The 20,719-nt window shown below is 36.4% G+C and overlaps 1 protein-coding gene across 1 annotated transcript in view; it reads left to right on the plus strand.

Annotated features, from left to right (window-relative positions):
• LOC131072182 (uncharacterized) overlaps positions 1 to 20,719 on the plus strand; it is an 86,386-nt gene that overhangs the window by 27,793 nt on the left and 37,874 nt on the right. Inside the window, exons 3-4 of the mRNA XM_058008259.2 lie at positions 1,703 to 1,801; positions 15,440 to 15,587. Coding sequence (XP_057864242.1) covers positions 1,703 to 1,801; positions 15,440 to 15,587 — 247 coding nt within the window. The remainder of the gene's footprint in view (positions 1 to 1,702; positions 1,802 to 15,439; positions 15,588 to 20,719) is intronic.

A 20,719-nucleotide genomic window follows, 5' to 3' on the forward strand; every position in this document is an offset into this window, starting at 1 on the left:
AGTTAACCCAACTTGGCAACATGGTGAAAAAATATATTTAGGAGCAGCTATTAAGGGAAAAGCAAGGTTGTTAATTGCGCAATTGAGGACTGGATTGCATTATCTTAGGTGTGAGAGCGATAGATGGACTATAACCAAGGAAGTTTGGAAAGAGAGAACTTGCATATTCTGTAGTAAGGTGGTGGTGGAGATGGAATGACACTTTATCATAGAGTGTGCAGCTTATGAGGATATCCATACCCAATACAAAAACAACTTTAAAATTCACAGCCTTCATGGGCTATAGAGGAAGCAAAGATCAGCAAGATGACTAGCTTCTTGGTCAAGATCCATAGTAGGAGATTATTATTGAAGAGGTTACACTGAATGTTCTGGCCCTTGTGCCTAAGCTAATTAGTAGTTTATAAAGTTATAATAATGCCAAGTCTTGTTTGAATGAAGATTGTCCACTATGGCTGCAAAGTATAGGGGAAGTAGCTTGTCAAATCATAGATGGAGACAATTAGAAAGAATCCAAAAGAATCTAATTACAAATAGTCTCAAAGTCAAAACCACGGTCCCTTATGAGATTCTTTTGGCTGAAGTAGGAACTTTATTGTTGGAGGCAACAATGATAACCCAAAAGAATCTAATCACAAATAGTCTTAAAGTCAAAACCACAGTCCCTGTAGGAACTTTATTGTTGGAGGCAACAATGATAACCCGGTTTCTAAACTATCTAAAGAAGGTTGAAAACGTGGATAACCATTGCTGGCCCAAAATAGTTGTGGAGGAGGAATCAACTTGTGGAATGAAAACATTGATGAAGTAGAACAAATGACTAACCTAGTGAGATATTGATTTGCATGAGTGTCCTAACACCAATGAGGAATTAAAAAACTGTGCCAAAATAATTTAGGATCGTCATGTAAACAAAGCAGATTGGATGGAAGAAATTTACTATATCAAAGAGTTAACCCAACTTGGGAACATGGTGAAAAAACATATTTAGGAGCAGCTGTTAAGGGAAAAGCAAGGCTGCTAATTGCACAATTGAGGAGCAGATCACATCATCTTAGGTGTGAGATTAGGAGATTGACTATACCTAAGGAAGTTTGGGAAGAGAGAACTTTCATATTCTGTACTAAGGTGGTAGTGGAGATAAAATGGCACTTTATCATAGAGTGATGATATCCATATCCAATATGAAAACAGCTTGAAAATTCACAGCCTTCATGAGCTGGAAGCGAAGATCAGCAAGATGGCTAGCTTCTTGGTCAAGATCCATAGTAGGAGATTATTGTTGAAGAGGTTACAATTAAAAGACTGTTTTGGCCCTTGTGCCTAAGGTAATTAGTCAGCTTGTAAAGTTATGATAATGCCAAGTCTTGTTTGAATGAAGATTTATATGGGTCCCTCTTGTGCATCGCTTTTTCCTTTATTTCTAAACATTAATGGTTAAAATAATTTCTTTATTGTTCTAGAAAAAATTCCAAGTCTATTAAAGTGGCCCTAGGGTACAAGTGTATCAAAAGAAGTTATTTTCATAAAACTGTGAACTCTCTTCTTCCTTTTGTGTTGTTTCAGATTGATCAAAATGGAAATATATTATTCCCCTTTCAAGCAGTAATAAATAAATTGCTTTCTTAGTACATTGACAGTGCTTGTCTTTTAGGATAAACTTGGTAATGATAATCAGAATAAATTGTAATAATGAATGCAGGAGATGTAATACTTGCAAGGGATGGGAGGCTTTGCAGTGTACAAGGTGCAGAGGTACTGGAAAGGTGAAATTTCGTGTATTGAAATCTGGGCTTAACAAGTAAGTTTCTTGTCATCTTTAACTGTTTATGCCACCATGAAGAGAAGCTGTTCATTTTTTTGTGTTAATGAAATGATATTTATGCTCAATAGCAATTACTGTATTAAACCCCATCATTGACTGGACATTGTGGTCATTTCAGCTTTTCTATAGTTCATCATGCACATCTTATAACCATGGATCATAGTGTGATCAAGACAGTAGAAAAATATGAAATGAAAGAAGTTTAACTCCTTCAATAGACCCCATTCTAGAGAAGATGGGTATTCTCTGTTTTAGAAATTTGACTATGGTTGAATTATGTAGAAAAATGTGTAATGGAAAAAGGTACCATGGTGCTATGGTTGACTATCTTTTTTTAATCTTTTTTCCATAGAATTCATATGATAGAATGAAAACCCTGAATAGTTTTGCTTTGAAATGGTACTATGGTCGACTGTTGTTTCTTAACAGATTTCCATCCACAGTATGAGGATGTGTTAGTGGGATTGAATTTATATGGTTTTGTGTCAATAAGTAAATGTAATAATTATCAAATAATAGCTGTGATTGGATGTGCTTTTATGCAAATTCTTGATGTATATAAATGTCCATGTTGTGGGTAGTTTCTTATAAGAAGAATATTTATGTTAAATATTACTATGCTGTGGATTTACATGATATAGTCCGGTTCCATATAAAGTGGCATCACAACTTGTTTGTTCTCAGTCCAAAATTTGTGTGTCAATATATAGTTGCAACGATACAATATGGAATCTTTTATAGCAAAGAAAAAAGAATGATCATGAATCATGTATTTAAATAAATATGAGTAACCATTTGTTATGAATTACTTCCTAGTGAATGTTAATATGCAGACCATGGTTAGAACAGGTAAAAGCCATACATGATTGGGAGCATTGTATAAACGTTGTCAAAATAAGAGGATTAGGACTAACTAGATGTTTTCGGAGATATGATTGTTGGCGAGGAACATGCACATTCCAATGGAAGTTTAGATTTAGAAGATCATGATAAACTATGCCATAAAGTTTGGTGTTTTCCAACCAAAAAAGTTAAAATTTGCTGAACATTATTAAATAACCAAAAAAGGGAAAATTCACCAAAAAATTGTATATATGGATAAAAATGGATATTTTAGGTTTCTTCTTTACCTAAAAGGGAGGAGACAGAAACTAAGGACTCTGCTGTGGTTTTCTGTGCAGAACCAGATCATATATACGGTAAGAAAGAGTAAGAAAATACGCTCTTTCTTGTTTGTTATAGTCTTAGATCATAGGTAGAAGTGCCATGGGCCTAGGGAGCGCTTGATAATGGCGCTACGCCCTTAATCATGGGGATATGTGGAGCTAACTCTGCTGCCCAATCAAGATTATGTCAAGATAGGTAGAGGAAAGGTTTTTGGTCAACAATTATTTCCTCAATCTATCAGACTGATTCCTTAACAAATTGAAGAGGTTATGCTTTAATTGTGACAGAAGTACAGTTGAGGACATAAGTGTGGAGAAAAGAAATTGTTCTACATTGATGTAATGTCCCCTACTAGGATATCTAAGATATTGGAACAATTACTGCAACTTCACACACCTACTTTATCCAAATACTTGCAGTTAAACTCAGTAATGGAAGTTATGGAAGATATCACTACTAAGTCTAATGTAAATGATATAAATGTTTGCAAGAAGGTACATATGTCAATATATTTGGTAACAAATCTGAGACAATGATATGAAATATGTTATGAATATGTTGTTCCCTATTAATTATAATGGTAGTTTAATAATGATATATCTAATATAATTGATATAAAATCTGCAACGTAAACTTGCAACCAAACTGCCAGGAGCAGATGCTCGTCTTGAGCAGACCCCAATATGGATCCCCCCAAATAACAAAAGATCGAACTCCCTTAAGTACTTTACATAATGAAAGGGTAGTGATTCAAGAGATACGTCCCTTCTTAATTATGTCTCTCCACAAGTGTATTGCATCCCTTCATAGCATCGGGTTCATTATATACTAATGATTCCTTAATTGATATCACTCTAATTACCACACTTACATAAGGGCCATTAGTTAATCCAAATCGTGATTATTGTTATTATTATTCGGGACTAATCAATACCTTTGTTATCTTTATTTTCAGAGGTGATGAATATACGATTTTAGTGGACGCCAATATCATTACACTTGGTCTTGGTAATTCGCATCCTTGGTCACAAACCCTAGCTTTTGACTAGTCGTTGCTTTGAGTAATCACTCCTTTCTGCATATCACTCTTCGTACTCATCACCCAACAATCTAAGATTGATTATTAACTCCTCCTCATGGAACTATATCAATCGATGCTTATCTATCAATCTTCTCTATCGTATGTCTTAGTCGATTGGGGGTCATGACTTATCTTTAGGTCAATTGTTCTTACAACCTTTTATTGCATCTTCCTTATTGCCAAATGTCTAACCTCGATTGCTCAGCATCTTGTATTCTTTCTATTCATATTATCAATGGCTTGATGTAACCGATGTAAAATAGATTGCTTCCCGTATTATCCAAGTCACTGACATACTACTCATTTGCTGGTAATTATTATACTAATTAATACATACATATACATACATATACATACATATACATACATACATATACATACATATACATACATACATATATATATATATATGTATATATATATATGTGTGTGTGTGTGTGTGTATATGACAATTGAATTTCCAATCAAGAAGAAATGGATGAAGACTTGGAAGAGGAGGCTGATGAGGAGATAGGGGAAAGAATTGAAGAAACACAACCCTTTCTTGTCATGCATTTTCAGGCATTAGCAAGCGCTCTTCAAACCTTCAAGGTAGTGGGTTTTTTGAAAAAACAGAAGATGACAGTAATAATTGACTCAGGTAGTACTCACAACTTCATCAATAGTAAATTAGCTATACGTAGATAGCAGAACAACTAGTTGTTCTTGAAAATGCCATAATTTTAAGTTCTCCATGGAGAACATCAATTGGATGGTCCTATATCTGCCATTCCTATGTGTGGAGTCGACAATGTTTTGGGATTCTAGTAGGTAACTACCTTGGGAATTATTGAGATAAATTTCCAAGAGCTTTTCATATGTTTCCAGTATGAGGGCAAGAAATTTGAACAATGTGGGTTACATGCAAGATCACCGCAAATGGCAAGTCCTTATCAAATGGGGAAGATTCTAAAATAGGATGGAGATGAGTTTGTGGCTCAATTATTTTCAATAGAGGCACAAACCAACAAAAGGGTCTACACCACTAGATCTGCAAGTTATTGTGGAGAAATATTCATGTCTTTGGAGATATGCCAAAAGGAATCCTTCGCAAAAGAGATCACGATCATGTCATTCAACTAGTGCTAGGGTGCCAACCACCTTAGGACATTAGGCTTTAGAGGTACTTGTGTGTCCAAAGGACGAAAAGTCTGAAATTGAGAAGATGGTACAAGAGATGTTAGAAGTATGTATTATTTTGTCATATTTAGAGTGCTTATTCTGCCCTAATGGTCATGGTATACAAGAAGGATGGCACTTGGTTTATGTGTTTACACTATAGAGAACTCAACAAGTACCTATTACAGGCATTGATGATTTGTTAGATGAACTAAATAAAGCTATATTTTTTAACAAAAAATGATCTTAGATGAGGTTATCATCAAATTAGAATTAAGGAAGATGATATTCCCAAAATAACATTTAGGATTCATGAGGGTCATTATGAATTTTTGTTGATACCATTTGGTCTTACTAATGCTCCTTCTATACTTCAGAGTTTGATGAATTCCATTATTAAATCATTTTTGAGGAATTTTGTATTAATGTTCTTTGATGAATCAATGATATATCGATTTATAGCAAGACATGGGAAGAGCCTTCTACCAAGCCTACCTAAAATATCATATCAATTTTTTTTGCTAAGTGATCAGAGAACCATACGACTCATAGATTATTTATTGGCCACCATCTACTTTGATTGCACTTAAGTCCAGCCAATGGCATCATCCTCATCCTCTATTTTGAGGATGACAGGGAAGCTGAAAGTGTCTGGTTAATATGTTCTAAGAGTGATTCATTGATTCCCCATACCTTAGCAGATTTTGATATTTCATCCTGACATTCAAATGAAGGCATGTCCACTACAGTTTTTCTTGTTGAAGAAGATTTAGGAACAAGAGGGGCATCAGCTATAGTACTACTAGCAGGAGAAGCTGAAGGGATAAAAGTACCATGATTCATAGCCAATATATTTTCTCTACCTACATTGTTTGTACTCTTTCCTTATTGTTCATAACTGGTACTACTGCCTTCTTGACCAAAATGTTGGGATTCCTTAATTGACTGCTGCCCTGATGTCTTCAGAGGCAACCTTCAAGAGGAGCTGCATTTAGGGATTGGTTGATTGACAGATAAATGTGCTAAATTTGCTTCTTTCCTCCAATTAGATTTCTTGGAAGAGAAAGGCTTGCTAGCAATACAATTAGCAACAATATGACCCACCTGAAAGCATTTTTAATTGCAAAAAATGGGACATTTTCATAGTCCCATACTTGTTTTCACACCTCATCCTCAACCTTTAGCCAAACTTTATTTGGCGGTCCTTTTGAAATATCCGTCTCTACTTGAACTGATGTAGAGTGAATTAACCCACCAGTTACTGGGTCAGTGGAGAGGAATCTACCCAATGCATTCCCAAATTGCCAATACCTTGAAAACAGGGATCAATCTTGAACTGTAGAGGAATTTAGGGTAGAGAAACCCGTATTGGCATGACAAAAAGTCTCATTTGTTGGGTTAAAAGACAGAATCTGAGGCTAAATTAGCACAATATAAGTATCCTAGAACCGAGGTCCATTACCCAGAATGAAATCATGATCATCTATAGATTTGCATCAGTATAAAAAACCTTAAGCACTTGGGCATATCTCTATTGACCCTTTAATATGCAATTTCGATTTATTAGAGATCCAGTTTTGCAAATCAACTAAACTGGGACATAGGAAGTTAAACTTACAAATCAGGCCATGCTTTGAGCATTTCACCTCCTCTGATAATACTTCTTGCTCCAATGTAATTACTAGATGATGTCTTGTTTAGGTTATTGTTGTGACCTTTTTCACACATCACCCAATTGCAAATGGGGACCCTCCCTTTTTCCTGCTTTCTAGGGTTTTTGTTAGAGCCTTGTGACCTTCTTGCGTCAGTATTGCTAAGTTTGTCAGTTTTGAGCGACCTGAGTTTTGAACATTATGAGTTAGGGTGTGCAAGCCATGGTTAGAATAGAGTCTAGGCATCGTCATTGTGTCTAGAAAGCCCAAAGGACAAAGATCGCAATTGATTTGAGCTAATTTGGACAACTTTCTATTTTTGGAAAGTTTTTCTTTTCATTTTTGGCATTTTGAGCATGATCCTCGAAATGGCTACTTTTAGAAAGTTTTTCCTATTATTTAGGGAACCTTGCTTTTTCTATTTTTAGAAAGTGGGTCTAGGGTTTGCACTGTTCACACTGAGATACACTAAAATGATCGACAAATTCCTCCTCAAATCCAAGTTTTGACCCAAAAAGCCAATTTCCAAAATTTTAGGAATCCTGAGGAATTTAGTGAATGATTGAGGCATAGCTTTCAAATTTCAAGGCTATCTGGTAAAATTTGCACAAGTTGTGCCCTCCATAGTTCCTAAAGTTGGTAAAGCCCGCCTTGGGAAAGGTGAGGTGGGTCATGATATTGGAGAAGTCCGCCCTACCAAATGTTACAAGTGCAAGCAAATGTCCAAGTCCGCCATGAGTGGAGAGTTGAGGTGCGAGGAAGTAAGAAAGTCCGCCCTTGGTCAAGGACTATGGTTCCTAAAGTTTGTAAAGTCCGCCTTCTTGGTGCACAATGTCAAGCAACCCCGCCTTATCATAAGACATGGTGCAAGGAAGTGAAGAAGTCTGCCCAAGGATGAGGAATCAACAAATGTTTGAAGAGCATGGAGTTTACCAAGTCCGCCCTCCATAGTTCTTGAAGATGTTCAAGTCCGCCTTGAAGGAGACGGTTGTGTGTCATGAAGTTTATGAAGTCCGCCCTGTGGATAAGGTGATGTCAAAGTCCGCCCTCAAGCAATGAGCCATGAAATCAATGAAATCCACCCTTGACTAATATGAAAGGTGCACAAACATTAGGAAGTCTGCCCTAGCAAGGAAAATCAATGCAATAAAGTCCGCCTCATGTGAAAACTCGCTGAGTCTGAAATGAGGGAATAGTCCAAGGAGATGTCATCAAGATTTGATTCCCAAGTTCAAACTATGACATAGTTGGAAAGTTTTTAAAAAGAGAATATTGCAAATTTGGTTTGAATTATGAACTGAAAACTGAATTAGAAAGTTGCATGGAAAGATAAGATTAGGATTTTGAGCTTGATAGTGATGACAAAGCAACTAGGGATCAAAATGGAAACTTTCTTTGCAAGATCGATAGACTGAATGTCCAAGTTCGATGTATGAAGGATAAATTAGAAACAAATTTTGAAGATCCTCTGTGTTTCTAAATTAAGAATTCAAACTCCAATACAAATGCCTTTCATTCTCTCATTTCATCATATGAAGTTTGAACTTTAAGAACAAGTTGAGAGGCATTTTTAGAGAATTTTTGTGCAGGTTGAGAGTATTTCTGCAGGTTAAAGTAATCTCAAGAAGGATTTCAAGCATAAGTCTCAGATTTTCAACCATTTTTTTCACAAGTTGCACACAGATTTTGGAGGGACTTTGACTGTTTGGAAGACAAATTTATTAATTTTCTGAGATTAACATCTGATTTTCATCTTCCAAGCAGCTTCTTTTCTCATTCTTCTTCTTTATTCAAAGGTGAAAATTAGTTTTGAAGGCAGGGTATTGGGTTTGCACCCAGGTTTTTCCTCAAAGTTTAAAGAGAAAGAATAAATTTAGCAGATTTCCATTTCTTTCTTTCTCATTTTCTGCCTTTAAACAAGTTAGAATAAATTTCAAGGAGTTGAACGAACTTAATTTTTCCAAATTCTGATTTTGAAGATAAAATCAAACTTTTACCCCCTGAAGTCTGATCATTTTTCAAGGGATTTTCTTAAATTTTCAGAATATCAAAGTATTTGAAAATCCAATTTTCAAGGCTGTTGATAAGAGAGTAAACCATAAATTACTTAGCCTCCAAACTCTGAAATTGCACCTAAAATACGGATTATAACTTAAGTTTATTATTTGTGTTCTTGTGTAGATTTGGATGACCTTCGAAGCAGGGACATCATGCAAGATGAAGTTTCTAGTGGACAAAGATTCCCCTCCGAAATCGAAGATGAATTCTAAATGGAAGCAAGTTGGTGACACAAACTTGGGTCACATCGATCTCCGGGAATTTAAGAAGAGAATGTATGGCACAGACGCTCAACTACCTACCGCAATTGCGCGAAGGATGATGAACAATGGAATCGCACAAGCTGCTGGTTTCCTTCCAGCGATGCAGTGTGTTGAGTTAGTTGCAAAATGCTCCAAACATTACAACCTAACAAGTAGAGAAATAGTAGCCCCTGAAGGCAAAATCCTGGCAAACAGCGGAGAAGTGGCGATCAAAGAAGCATTCAGTATCGCCGAGTACCAAAAACTGTTTACATAACCAAGGATGAGGCGACACAATTGTACAAGGATCACATAGAAGAATATGAAGCTAACATCAACCATCAATGGTTGGAAAAGCCAAGGAAAGAAAGCTCTAAAATACCCAAACTCCTTGTATGGGCATACTTCAAGGAAGATTATGGAGACCTCATTGTCTTATTGAACAGGGTTAGGGGAAGCCAGCAGGTTGCTCCTTTTGAACCATGGATGTACTACTTTATCCATGAGGTCACCACTGGAGTGAATATGATCAACTGGGCAAGGATTATTAGTGATAACCTTGATGATCAATTGAGAAATTTGGAAAAGATTAGGACTTTCTACATGAGTTCCTACTTGTTCTATTCTTTGGCCAGAACATATAGGTATAGAGGTATTGTATGTAGAGGCGCTGTCGGGAACAAAGAAAACCAATTTCTTGTTTATGATTGCTATCCCCAACTGCATTTAGAAGAAAAGTTCCACTTAAAAGAGAGTTAATGATGCATTCCTGATGCATATCACCAGAATCCTAAAAGGGGGTACCCATCAGTGACTCTCTCAAGAGTCGATTGACTTCATTAATAGATTTGGATATTGGTTTATCCAGTATCCCAGGTTCACTTATCTGAGGATTCAGGGATTCCTTAGACAGCCATACAAATTGCCTATGTTTCCCATGAACAGGATGGTACTACTCGAGGTAGTACAACAGTTAGAAAATTTTATGAGTGTCAAGAGAAAGAAACAGAAGACAGGAGCGTCTTCGCTTTCTATTGGGAATGGGTTAGAAACATGTCCTTCATCCCAAGCTGCTGCATTTGCTGATAAGGAGATCCAGTGGTATCCATTTTTCCAGTACTAGGCTAGGAGTCATTTTTACCCTTTTCATAAAATGGGGAAAGTAAATGAAGTAAAATTCAAGCATAGGCCAGACTTAGAGGATTATTGGGCCAATGCTGTTGATAGCTTCGACATAAGGAGGAGGTTGTGGTCTACAATTCCACGAAATTTGATCAGAGTTTCTGAAGTATTCCCGGTAGCAAACCAGCTTGAAGAGGACAATGAGTATGAGCAACCGCACTATGCCGTCTTGAAAAATGGGCCCCTTGCCCCCATCGATTGGTTAGAAGTTGAGAGGTCTAACCTTGGAGACCTTATGAGGCTAGTAATTGAATATTCCAAATGGTGGGCAGCTCAAAAGACAAAGGAACTTAAGGTGAAAAACGTTACTTTCACATATGATCTTATGGGGACAAATGAATCTATGTCCTCGAATCATGGTGTAACGTTCAGCGGCAATAGGAACCTCGAAAAGGAAAAGAAAAGAGCCCACTACAAATTCATTGAGGGCAAAAGGAAAGGTCACTGGAGAGGTAGATGTAGGTGGACCACAACAGACAAGAGAAGGTCACTCGACCATAAGTACTTCCTCTACCACGTTGCTGAGAGTGATAATTGATGAGCAAGAGCAAGATGTTGAGACAGAAGAACAAGAAATGAGAGTTCCTTCTCCTGTCATTAAGGAGATCGCAGAGGAACCAGTTCAGTTCCCATTTCGGGAACCAGGACAAGAACCCAAAGTGGCTGAAATTATCGAAGTTGAGAAGTTGGAGCAGCCAAGAGAATTCTTGGATGGCATAGTCACTGGACCGAAGGAGGTAGAAGATAATTTTGATGAGAGTGGCGTGGAGCAATCAACCATTCTTGATTGGTTGAGAGAAAGAATTAAAGCCAAAGTTCCTAAAGAGGTTCACCATATAGATAATACAGTTGAACTTTTGGCTGAGTTAGATAAATCCAGCAAGATGAAGGCGCCCAAGCCAGCCAAGAGATTCTCCTTGATCCAGAGAGATTGTGTAGGATGCAGGACAGTTTAGGTGGCAGTACCTAAGGCAGGAAAAACTCAGGATAACATCACTCTTGAGGATTATGAAATCACTACTGTGAATTTGGGTAAGCCTACATAGGCCCAAGAGATCCAAGATTTTGATGATTCTTGCAACGCTCTCAAGGCAAGACTAGCTAAGGAAAAGGAAAGAAGAAAGAAGGTTGAAGATGAAAATGAGCAATAGAAGAGATATGTTTAACATTTGACAAAACATATAGATCGGGAGGAGGTACCTGTTGCTCCGCCCATACCTCTTTTACAAGAATCATTAAAGGATTATGAGGACATGAAGACAACTTTCAAAGAAGCTAAGGAATGGATGACTGATGCCTCAGAACGTGCTTACATACTTATTGAGAACCTGATATCAATGCATGACTCCACATCTTCCTTATGAGCAGAATTCAAGACAGCCGAAGCTTGGGAAGATATTGAGGATATTCAGAGAAGAATCATTCCATGTCTGAAAACAATCAGAGGACTTTCTCAGTAGGATCTTATAGACAGAAAAGTCATCCAACCCGGTGACCTATATGATTTTAGTACTTGGTACTTTGCCTTTGTTACAAAGGTTGAATCTTTGAGAAAATCCGAGGCTAAGTGTTCAAAAATTGAGAAGACCATCAGAGATATTCAAGACAAGGTCTTCTTTGTGGTAGCTGAGATATTGCAATGGGATGAGGTGCGAAAGAAGCATCCGCGTGCAGAAAATTTAAGGGCCAAAGTTCAAGGAAACTTATTCAAAGTTTTAGGGCCAATTCTTAGGGAGGATCTCTCTAGAGTTTCGAGCTTCATGCGCATAGATGAAAATTTCCTGACACAAGCAACTGGCTGGGAAGACACTCTCGCCACCTGTACTGATGATGTGGATATGGTCGACTTCCAAATTAGCAACTTGCCAAGTGTCACCATAGAGGAGGTGCGACTTCTTGTGTCCAGGTACATCGAATCTACAAAGAAGGAAACTGGACACTCACCTCAGTGAGAATAGCGGCTGCGCCAGTTGTCTCCTTGTTCATTTTAACTGTTAGAGTTTGGGGAAACCCTAATTAGGGTTTTGAACTTTTAATTTGAGCCCTTAATCATTGTTCGATCCGGTCTTTCAAAATTTTTGGGCTCCTATATAAGGTTGCCTCCTCTCATTTGGAGAGTGTGAGGTTTTTGAAATATTGTTGCATGAAGGTCATTTCCAGATAATATATTACATGTGTGCTTCCTCTTAAGGCTTTGTAATCCTATTGTTTGAGTGATTAAGCAAGGTTCTCAATTTCTTCAACACATTAGTTAGAATTTATTTCATGTTATTAGATTGAATGAAAGATCTGATAAGTATTGGTTTATGGTGTATCTCCGGTCATACTTTTGGTGAATGGATGATTTTCATTTACTGTGCAAAGTTAGTCTGAGCTTTTTATTTTGTGTATGCTTAAACTTCCAATCATAAGCACATCCCTTGAAGATTGCATCCACTTTGTGTAGTTTTCCTAAATGAGGGGAAGCAAAGTGTAGTTATTGAGTTCACTGAGTAAGTACCATCTCTGGAATTTGTAGGATTAGAGTAGAATTCTGTAATGTCCCAACTTCGCAAATCTAAGAAAACATGTAAACAATGGATTTTAATGATTGATTAATTCATTTAGGGTGTAATTTGTCTAAATTCATTTGAGTTTATTTGTTATCAATAAGTCAATTCCATATTTAATTCCTAGTGGGATAAAAGGGATAAGCTACCTTAGGATGCCCGTAGCACTTATCAGGCCCAAGGACGGTGCACACCCCCTTGGCCCTCCTGCCAGAAGCCCTTTGTCAACTGCAGTGGGTGGCCTACCTGACAGAGGCCTAGTTCCTGCTATCCCTGTTGCCTAATTCCTCATCTACCCCACTAGGTTTGGATATGCAATTGTTTTATTCATAATTTTGGTAGTAACGCATATCATACCTATTAGTCCCTAATTGTATAATGTTGTTTATTTCTAAAATAGGAGTTGTAGTTTATTAATCAATTTATTTATTAACTTATTTATTAACTTGTTTGTTTATGAGAGTTTATTCATATTGCACAATCATATATATATATATATATATATATATATATATATATACTTACTTTGACCTTTATTATATTAGCTTCTAACATTTGTAAACCATTCATTTACTATATAACGAATTAATGAAACTATATACATTTATTTAGTATTTAACCTCCTATCCTTTCTGCCTGAGTTTCCTTTTTTTATTAACTTCTACTGCAAAATGAATAACTTAGCAGGTCATAGTTCTTACCTGGATTTCCCGCTGTTAACCTGCGCTAAGTCCTCGTCACCCTCTCCGTGCCCTTCCTCCCTTCCGGCTCGCATCCTTATACGCGTGGGGGGAGGCGCTTGGAGTGGATACCTCCACGGGCGTGACTGTTTGGTGAGCGGTGGTGACTGCTCTTGTTCCAGACGCTACCCTCGTGGATGCCAATTTATGATGCGTTCCTTCTCTTGCGTGGGTTTAATCACAAACTTGTTTAATGAATTTGCTTTAAGATTATGTGTGATATTTATATCGTGTGGTGCTTTTAAGAGATTATTTGCATAATACTTTATAAAGTATTTCTTGGATTGAACTTTAATATCGTAGTTTTTGTTTTGTCTAATTATATATTATATAATGTTATATTAATATGATAATTTATTTTTGTCTGTGTTGTATGATTGTTATATTAAATTTTGTGTTAATATATTATGATAGAGCTCATTTAATATTTAACATTAATTAATTAAAAATATGATCAATAGATATATTAAAAAATAAGGAGTTATCATTAAGTTACAAAAAATGGAAATGTTTTATTACAAAAATGTGGGATCATGACAAATTCTCAACCCTTATCCCTTTGGTCTTTTTTTGAAAGTCTTAAACCCGGAAAATCCCCCAAAAAAGAAAGAAAGAGAGTGAGCTTTAATTGACAAATCCATCTAAATCCCAAAGTTGTTGACAATTCCTTCTAGTGTAAGTCCCTTTGTGTATTACCAGCAAATCACAACACCCATTGAGCTTATCCACACGTCAAGAAACCTTGGAATCGTTATATGATCTTCTTGCAATCTTAGCATACACAGTGATTTTTCAAGAGAGGATAAATTTTCTTTGGGTACTTTATTCTAATGTTTGGTAGATGATAAAACAGACACCAACAGGTATCATATCCATTTTATGCATTTGCTTCGAAAGCTTGGTAAACCTATGTTGAATATGAGGGCTTTAGATTAACATCAGCAGCATTAGAAGTAACACCCCGAGGTTGAGACACCCCTGCCATACCTAGAGGCTAGAGCCATGTAGGATTTTTTAGCTGCATGTGTGACAGGCTTATTGGGTGAATAGGAACAGTGGGTACAGCCTTTCTAATATTTAAGGGACTGAGATGCTCAGCATCCAAGGCAATAGGATCACTGTCAGCACAGAAAATAACATTCTTGTCACATGCTTTTGCTCCAATTCCCCAGAATCCACAGCAAAAGCTACCCCCACTATATGATTTGAAGCAGGATGAGTGGGAAACTGAAAAACCATTTTGAATCTTGTAACCTCTCCAACATATGTCAACAACAACTCTACTATTAGCAATATAGTTTGAGCATTATTCTAACTTGCTTTGATGACTATTTCCCGATATAATACACTTTGCTGGTACTAAAAGGACAAGTGTACCTACCGTATTCTCTTAGAAGATGTAAAATAATAAACAAGATTATCAGATGTATGATGGAATATGGATTGGTCTCAAAATAAAGGTGGACTTTGAGAACTTTATTTATAGGCCGTTGCCATTTAAAGTAGATATTTTTTCCAATGTTGCATCACAATTTTGCAGAATTATTTCTTTTTAAATTCTTACAATGGCTACCCTACCAATTGCCAACCCTTTTAGTGAGCAAGTGTTTGATTCATTTTCTGCCAAAAATTGGTAAATCTACCTAAACAGTTTTAGTTATATCTGCAAAGAAGAAATGAATTCTTCATGAGTTTTGAGCAAGGAAATGTGTTTTATATGATGCACCCATATAACAGCTATTAATATAAAACACTTGTTTGAAATACGCTATTATTATTTTGTAGCCAGGAAAGGTCTGCGAAAGATGATGTTGCAGTTTCTATTGCAAATGGACAAGCAGAGGTTATACACTATCCAGCTTCTCTTGACACCGAGTTTCTGTTTCCCTCTAAAGAATTCCCTACAAAAGCGTGTCCTACATGTGAAGGATCAGTAAGCATTTTTTGACTTTCTTATGCTATTCCTTTTTGAAGTTCTAATATTTTCTCCTCATTGAATTCTTATATCATCAAAATGTTGATAATAACATAATAGCAATGAATGCCTTGATGCAGGGTGGTATCTTTTATCTGAGATACTACTCCAGAAACATGTTTTCTTTGTTTTAGAGTGTTTAATAATCTGAAAGGGAAGTACACAGAGTAGACTTATGAAATTTGGAAGAAAACAAAAAGCAGCTATTGCATATCTTTTCTCTGATGAAGCTATTACATGTAATCTTCAATTGTTGATAAAAGTTGGGCTTGCCTTCGAAACTTTGAGAGTTGAGACTCAAAATGTGATGTCCCCATCCAAATGCTAAATCTCTAGAACCAAACAACTAAAAGAAAGCTCCTTGTATTATCTTTACAAAGACAAGGAAAGAGCAGTGACTCATTTCGAAGGAAGAGCAGCATTAATAATGCACATAAATGCAGACATCATGGAGAATGATGATATCACAAATACAAAGACATCCATTGGTGTAATGTCCCCATTTGGGTATTGCCTTCATTTAATCCTGAGACAACCATTTAGACTTAAAGTGAGAACTAGAATATAAATTTACCCAAACTGAAGACATTTCATTATGTTAATTAATTTAAATTTTAAGAATAGTTCAAAGGATAGGACTTATCTTGATAACTTTCATTGATTCAATCAATTAAATGTATGCAAGATGACTCGTTCTATATATCAATGCAATGGTAGGATTATCATTCAAGTATGTACAATTGATCTTTAATGACAACATTAGTAAATGATGCTAGCCTCCTTGATATAATTATGGCAATTGGACAGAGGTTGTCTCTGATATCCATTATAACAAATGCTCCATATTATGTGTTCGGATCTCTGGAAAGATTGATGATCTGCTGCTCCAATAAATATGCACAAATGTCTTCCTTAAAATCGTTGGTAAAATGTCTATCTTATAAGCCTTGGTAGATCGGTAATGATAATCTAAAAAACTGTCTCTTATCTATCTATTGAGCATGCGATGAATGAATATGACGTTGTTCTTAATCTAACTGGAAGTGCTTGCAGCACAGTGGTACCTTCTCTGATTTGGAATGTGTTCTATATGTAATCAGGAATGGATCAATGTCAATTCACTCAGACTAAGCAATCCAAACCGTTTATAGAGAGATTCCTCTCCTTCCTTAACCTCTTTCTTGATCAATCAATCTTCCTTATATCTTTTCCTTGGAATAGAACACACTTCTCCCAAAGCAACGAGACATACTCTCCCAAGCGAGCTGCTTCATAACAAACTGATTATCCTTTAATCATGATCATTGTCTATATAATTACCGCTATCATCTGTGATGCTCAATATTAATATTGTAACAAATGACAAATTGTATTGTGGGTGTAGCCGTTGTCACTTATCATCTTCCTTTAATAATTAATCACTTGAATAATATTATTGCTGGTTTTACATCCTTGTGTCCTCATTGACTTCCTTAAAATGAATGCAATATGGTTTGGAACTAAACTATTCTGAAAAATATGCATTGCTCATTATTTCTGATATTCGCCTTAATGTGAATAAGAGATATCTAATGCTGATCGGTCTGTAAAGATCCTAAAGAATTACTTGTTCGCTTGTCTGATCCAGTATCCTTTATAATTGCAATGGTCAATGGTGGTTGATCTGGATATATTACCACTGTCTCTGATTCGACATTTTCTTGCCCTTGCGATGTTCTTATGATGCCATTTCTCTCTAACACTTTCTTTGTAATTGCCCACCCATGACTTAATAGCCTTGTGCTTCAACTGAGCGCTCCAACAGGGACATAAATAAACTGAAAACAATCCCCATGATCCCCAATGGAATGGGAAAGATCTTGCTTATATATCTCCAAACTGAAAGGATCGTACCCTTTGGTAATGATGAGACACCTCCCTTTATTATCATGCTTCTTCATAATGATTACAAATTAATAACAAATGCTAACTGTTGTATACCAATCAAACCACTTCATTAGTATGCTAATTGCTTAGTCTTCTTTGTTAATGCATGATAGCTTCGGTAAGATAAATGATTGAATGAGAGATAAATGAAGTCTCTCATTCAATCATTTATCCTATCGATAATTATGATGAATAACTTCAAGCTATTAATCCTTCATCTGATAAACCATTCTTCATTTGTATATGATCAATCTAATTAGTTCGATCAAATGCTTAACTGTCGATTATCATTCTATAGCATAGAATCCCAATTTAATATTGGTTACATTATTTGTGCTCACCGATTATTAAATTAGGTTAACCAATGCAATCCGATTTATATCGGTTAACTTATTTAATAATAAACAAATGATTATCGGGTCAACCAAACACCGATTAGTATCGATGTTAATATAAGTTTGCACTGATTGATATCGGGTGATACACCGATTAATATCGGGTGGCAAAATAAACATACACCGATTGTTATCGGGTGTTAAGACAAGCATACACCGATTGGTATCGGTTGTTAAATGAACACCGTGTATTATTATTGTGATTAGCAAAGGGGCATGATCAAGTAATGTCTTGATCGGCCATGTCTAAAAGACATGACTGGTCAAGGCATTGCTTGATCGTACCCAGCTTGCTATATATATCAAATGGTATTTGTGAGAAAGGACATCGGAATTAATAAATGCTCCTCTCACCTGCCATACAAAAGAAGATAGTCAGATTTATATTTTAAATCAGTAATACATAGAACAAGATATTATCAACTAGAATATAACTTGCATATTGAATGTAAATTGAACATCATTTACATGGTATCAGAGCTATAGTTAAATTGAACCTGAGGCTGTTCAGTTTTGCGAAGAATTCAAATCACTAACAAAGAACTACTCTGGTAACAAAATTAAAACCCTAAGAATTGATAATGGGGGGGAATAAACATCAGAATTATTTAAAGAGTTTTGTAAAAATTCAGGGATTAAGAGGGAGTTAACAATACCCTATAACCTTCAACAAAATGGGATAGACGAGAGGAAAAATAGGACAATCGTTGAAGCTGCCAAAGCTATGATTCTTGATCAGAATCTAAATGTCAATCTTTGGGTAGAAACAACTAGCAGTGCTGTATATATTCAAAACAGATGTCCTCACTCTCATCTTGAAGATAAGACCCTTTAGGAAGTCTTCACTAAATCAAAACCTGATATTAGCCACCTTAGGATATTTGGATGCCCTGTCTATATTCATGTACCTAGGGAGAAAAGATTAAAATTAGAGCCTTCTAGAAAAAGGGGAATCCTTGTAGGATATAGTGAGCCTATAGGATCTATATACCTGGTCAAAAGAATATTGAACTAAGTAGGGATGTGATCTTTGAAGAAGACTTAGCCTTCAAAAGAGCCCAAAGCTCTCTAGACCCTGAAGTCTATATCCTCACCTCTAGCATAGATAGAGATCCTACTCCTGAGCTTCAGAGGGAGAATACTGAGGAAGCTATAAGTGAAACTCAAAGTCCACCTAGAGAAAACCTCAAAAAAAGATCACTATGGGCCACCAAGACTGTAGCAGAAGCTCAAAAGTTTGTTGCTCCTTCAGGGACCTTCAGGGAAAGCAAAAGGCCTAATAAATTCACTAGCTATGTTGCCCTTATGAATGATCTCTCTAAAGCTGAACCAAACAATGTATCAGATGCACTTGAACATCAAGTATGGAAGGATGCCATGTTTGAAGAGTATCAGTCCATTATGAAAAATGATGTTTGGGAGATTGTTCCTAGGCCAACTAAGAAATCTGTTGTTTCATCTAAATGACTCTTTAAGATTAAACATGCTGTAGACGACAGTGTAGAAAAACACAAGGCTAGATTTTAGCTAGAGGGTTCTCACAAAGGGAAGGAATAGATCATGAAGAAACTTTTGCACCTGTTGCCAGGTATACATCAGTAAGAGCTGTATTAGCCATTGCAACAACAAAGGGGTGGAAGGTACACCAGATTGATGTTAAGATAGCATTTCTAAATGGTGAGATCTCAGAAAAAGTCTACTTAGAGCAACTTGAAGGGTTTGAAATTTATGATGCTGGGTCTCATGTGTGTAGACTCAAGAAAGCTCTCTATGGGCTTAAACAGGCTCCCAAGACCTGGTATGAAAGAATCAACACCCATCTCTTAGGACTAGGCTTCTCTAAGAATGATGCAGATCCTAATCTCTACTACAAAAGAAATAAAAGGGATATGCTAATATTGATTTTATATGTTGATGACTTATTAATCACAGGAAATGATCACCTTATAGATCAATGCAAGAAAGATCTATCCAAAGAATTTGATATGAAGGACTTGGGACTCCTTCATTACTTCCTAGGATTGGAAGTATGGCAGAATTCTGACAACATTATACTCAACCAAGGAAAGTATACCTTGGATATTCTGAAGAGATTCAGAATGCTAAACTGTAGGCCTATGACCTCTTGGTGTCTGTTTTATCATCTACCAAACATTAGAATAGGATACCCGAAGGTATTCTATCCTCTCCTGAAAAATCACTACTGATTCCAAGGTCTATATGTGCGAACAAGCGACTTTAGTGGAATAGCTTCTTGGGTAGTGTATGCTGAAATTTTAAGGGGGACTTACGTTTGACAAGTATCTTGAATTGCTGGACTTAGATGGATTTAGCAATTTTAGGCTCTTCTTTTTTTTTGGGGAATTTTTTGGGATTTAGACTTTCAAAAGAAAGAGAAAAAGAGATAGGGTTTAGGAAGGCTAATCTAATCCTACCAATTTTCAGAGACGGTATCAACTGGGTGCTCTCGAGAAACCAAACCTTGCTTCGCCACACTAGGGACAACTACACAAGGCCGGTGCAATCTTCAATGGGTTGTGCTTATGATCGAGATGTTGGGATGCACAATGGATGGGCTATGACTAACTTTGCACGGTAGAATGGAAATCCATTTACCAAAAGTATGAGCGGAGATATACCATCAATTGACACTTATCAAATCCTTCAGTCAAATTAACAACAATGAAAGCAAATCTAAATTAATTCTAACTAAGTGTTGAGGCAATTGAAACCATGCAAATCATTCAAATAATAGAGATTACAAAGCAG

The sequence above is a fragment of the Cryptomeria japonica genome, chromosome 6 (assembly GCF_030272615.1).
Source record: "Cryptomeria japonica chromosome 6, Sugi_1.0, whole genome shotgun sequence".
NCBI lineage: Eukaryota > Viridiplantae > Streptophyta > Pinopsida > Cupressales > Cupressaceae > Cryptomeria > Cryptomeria japonica.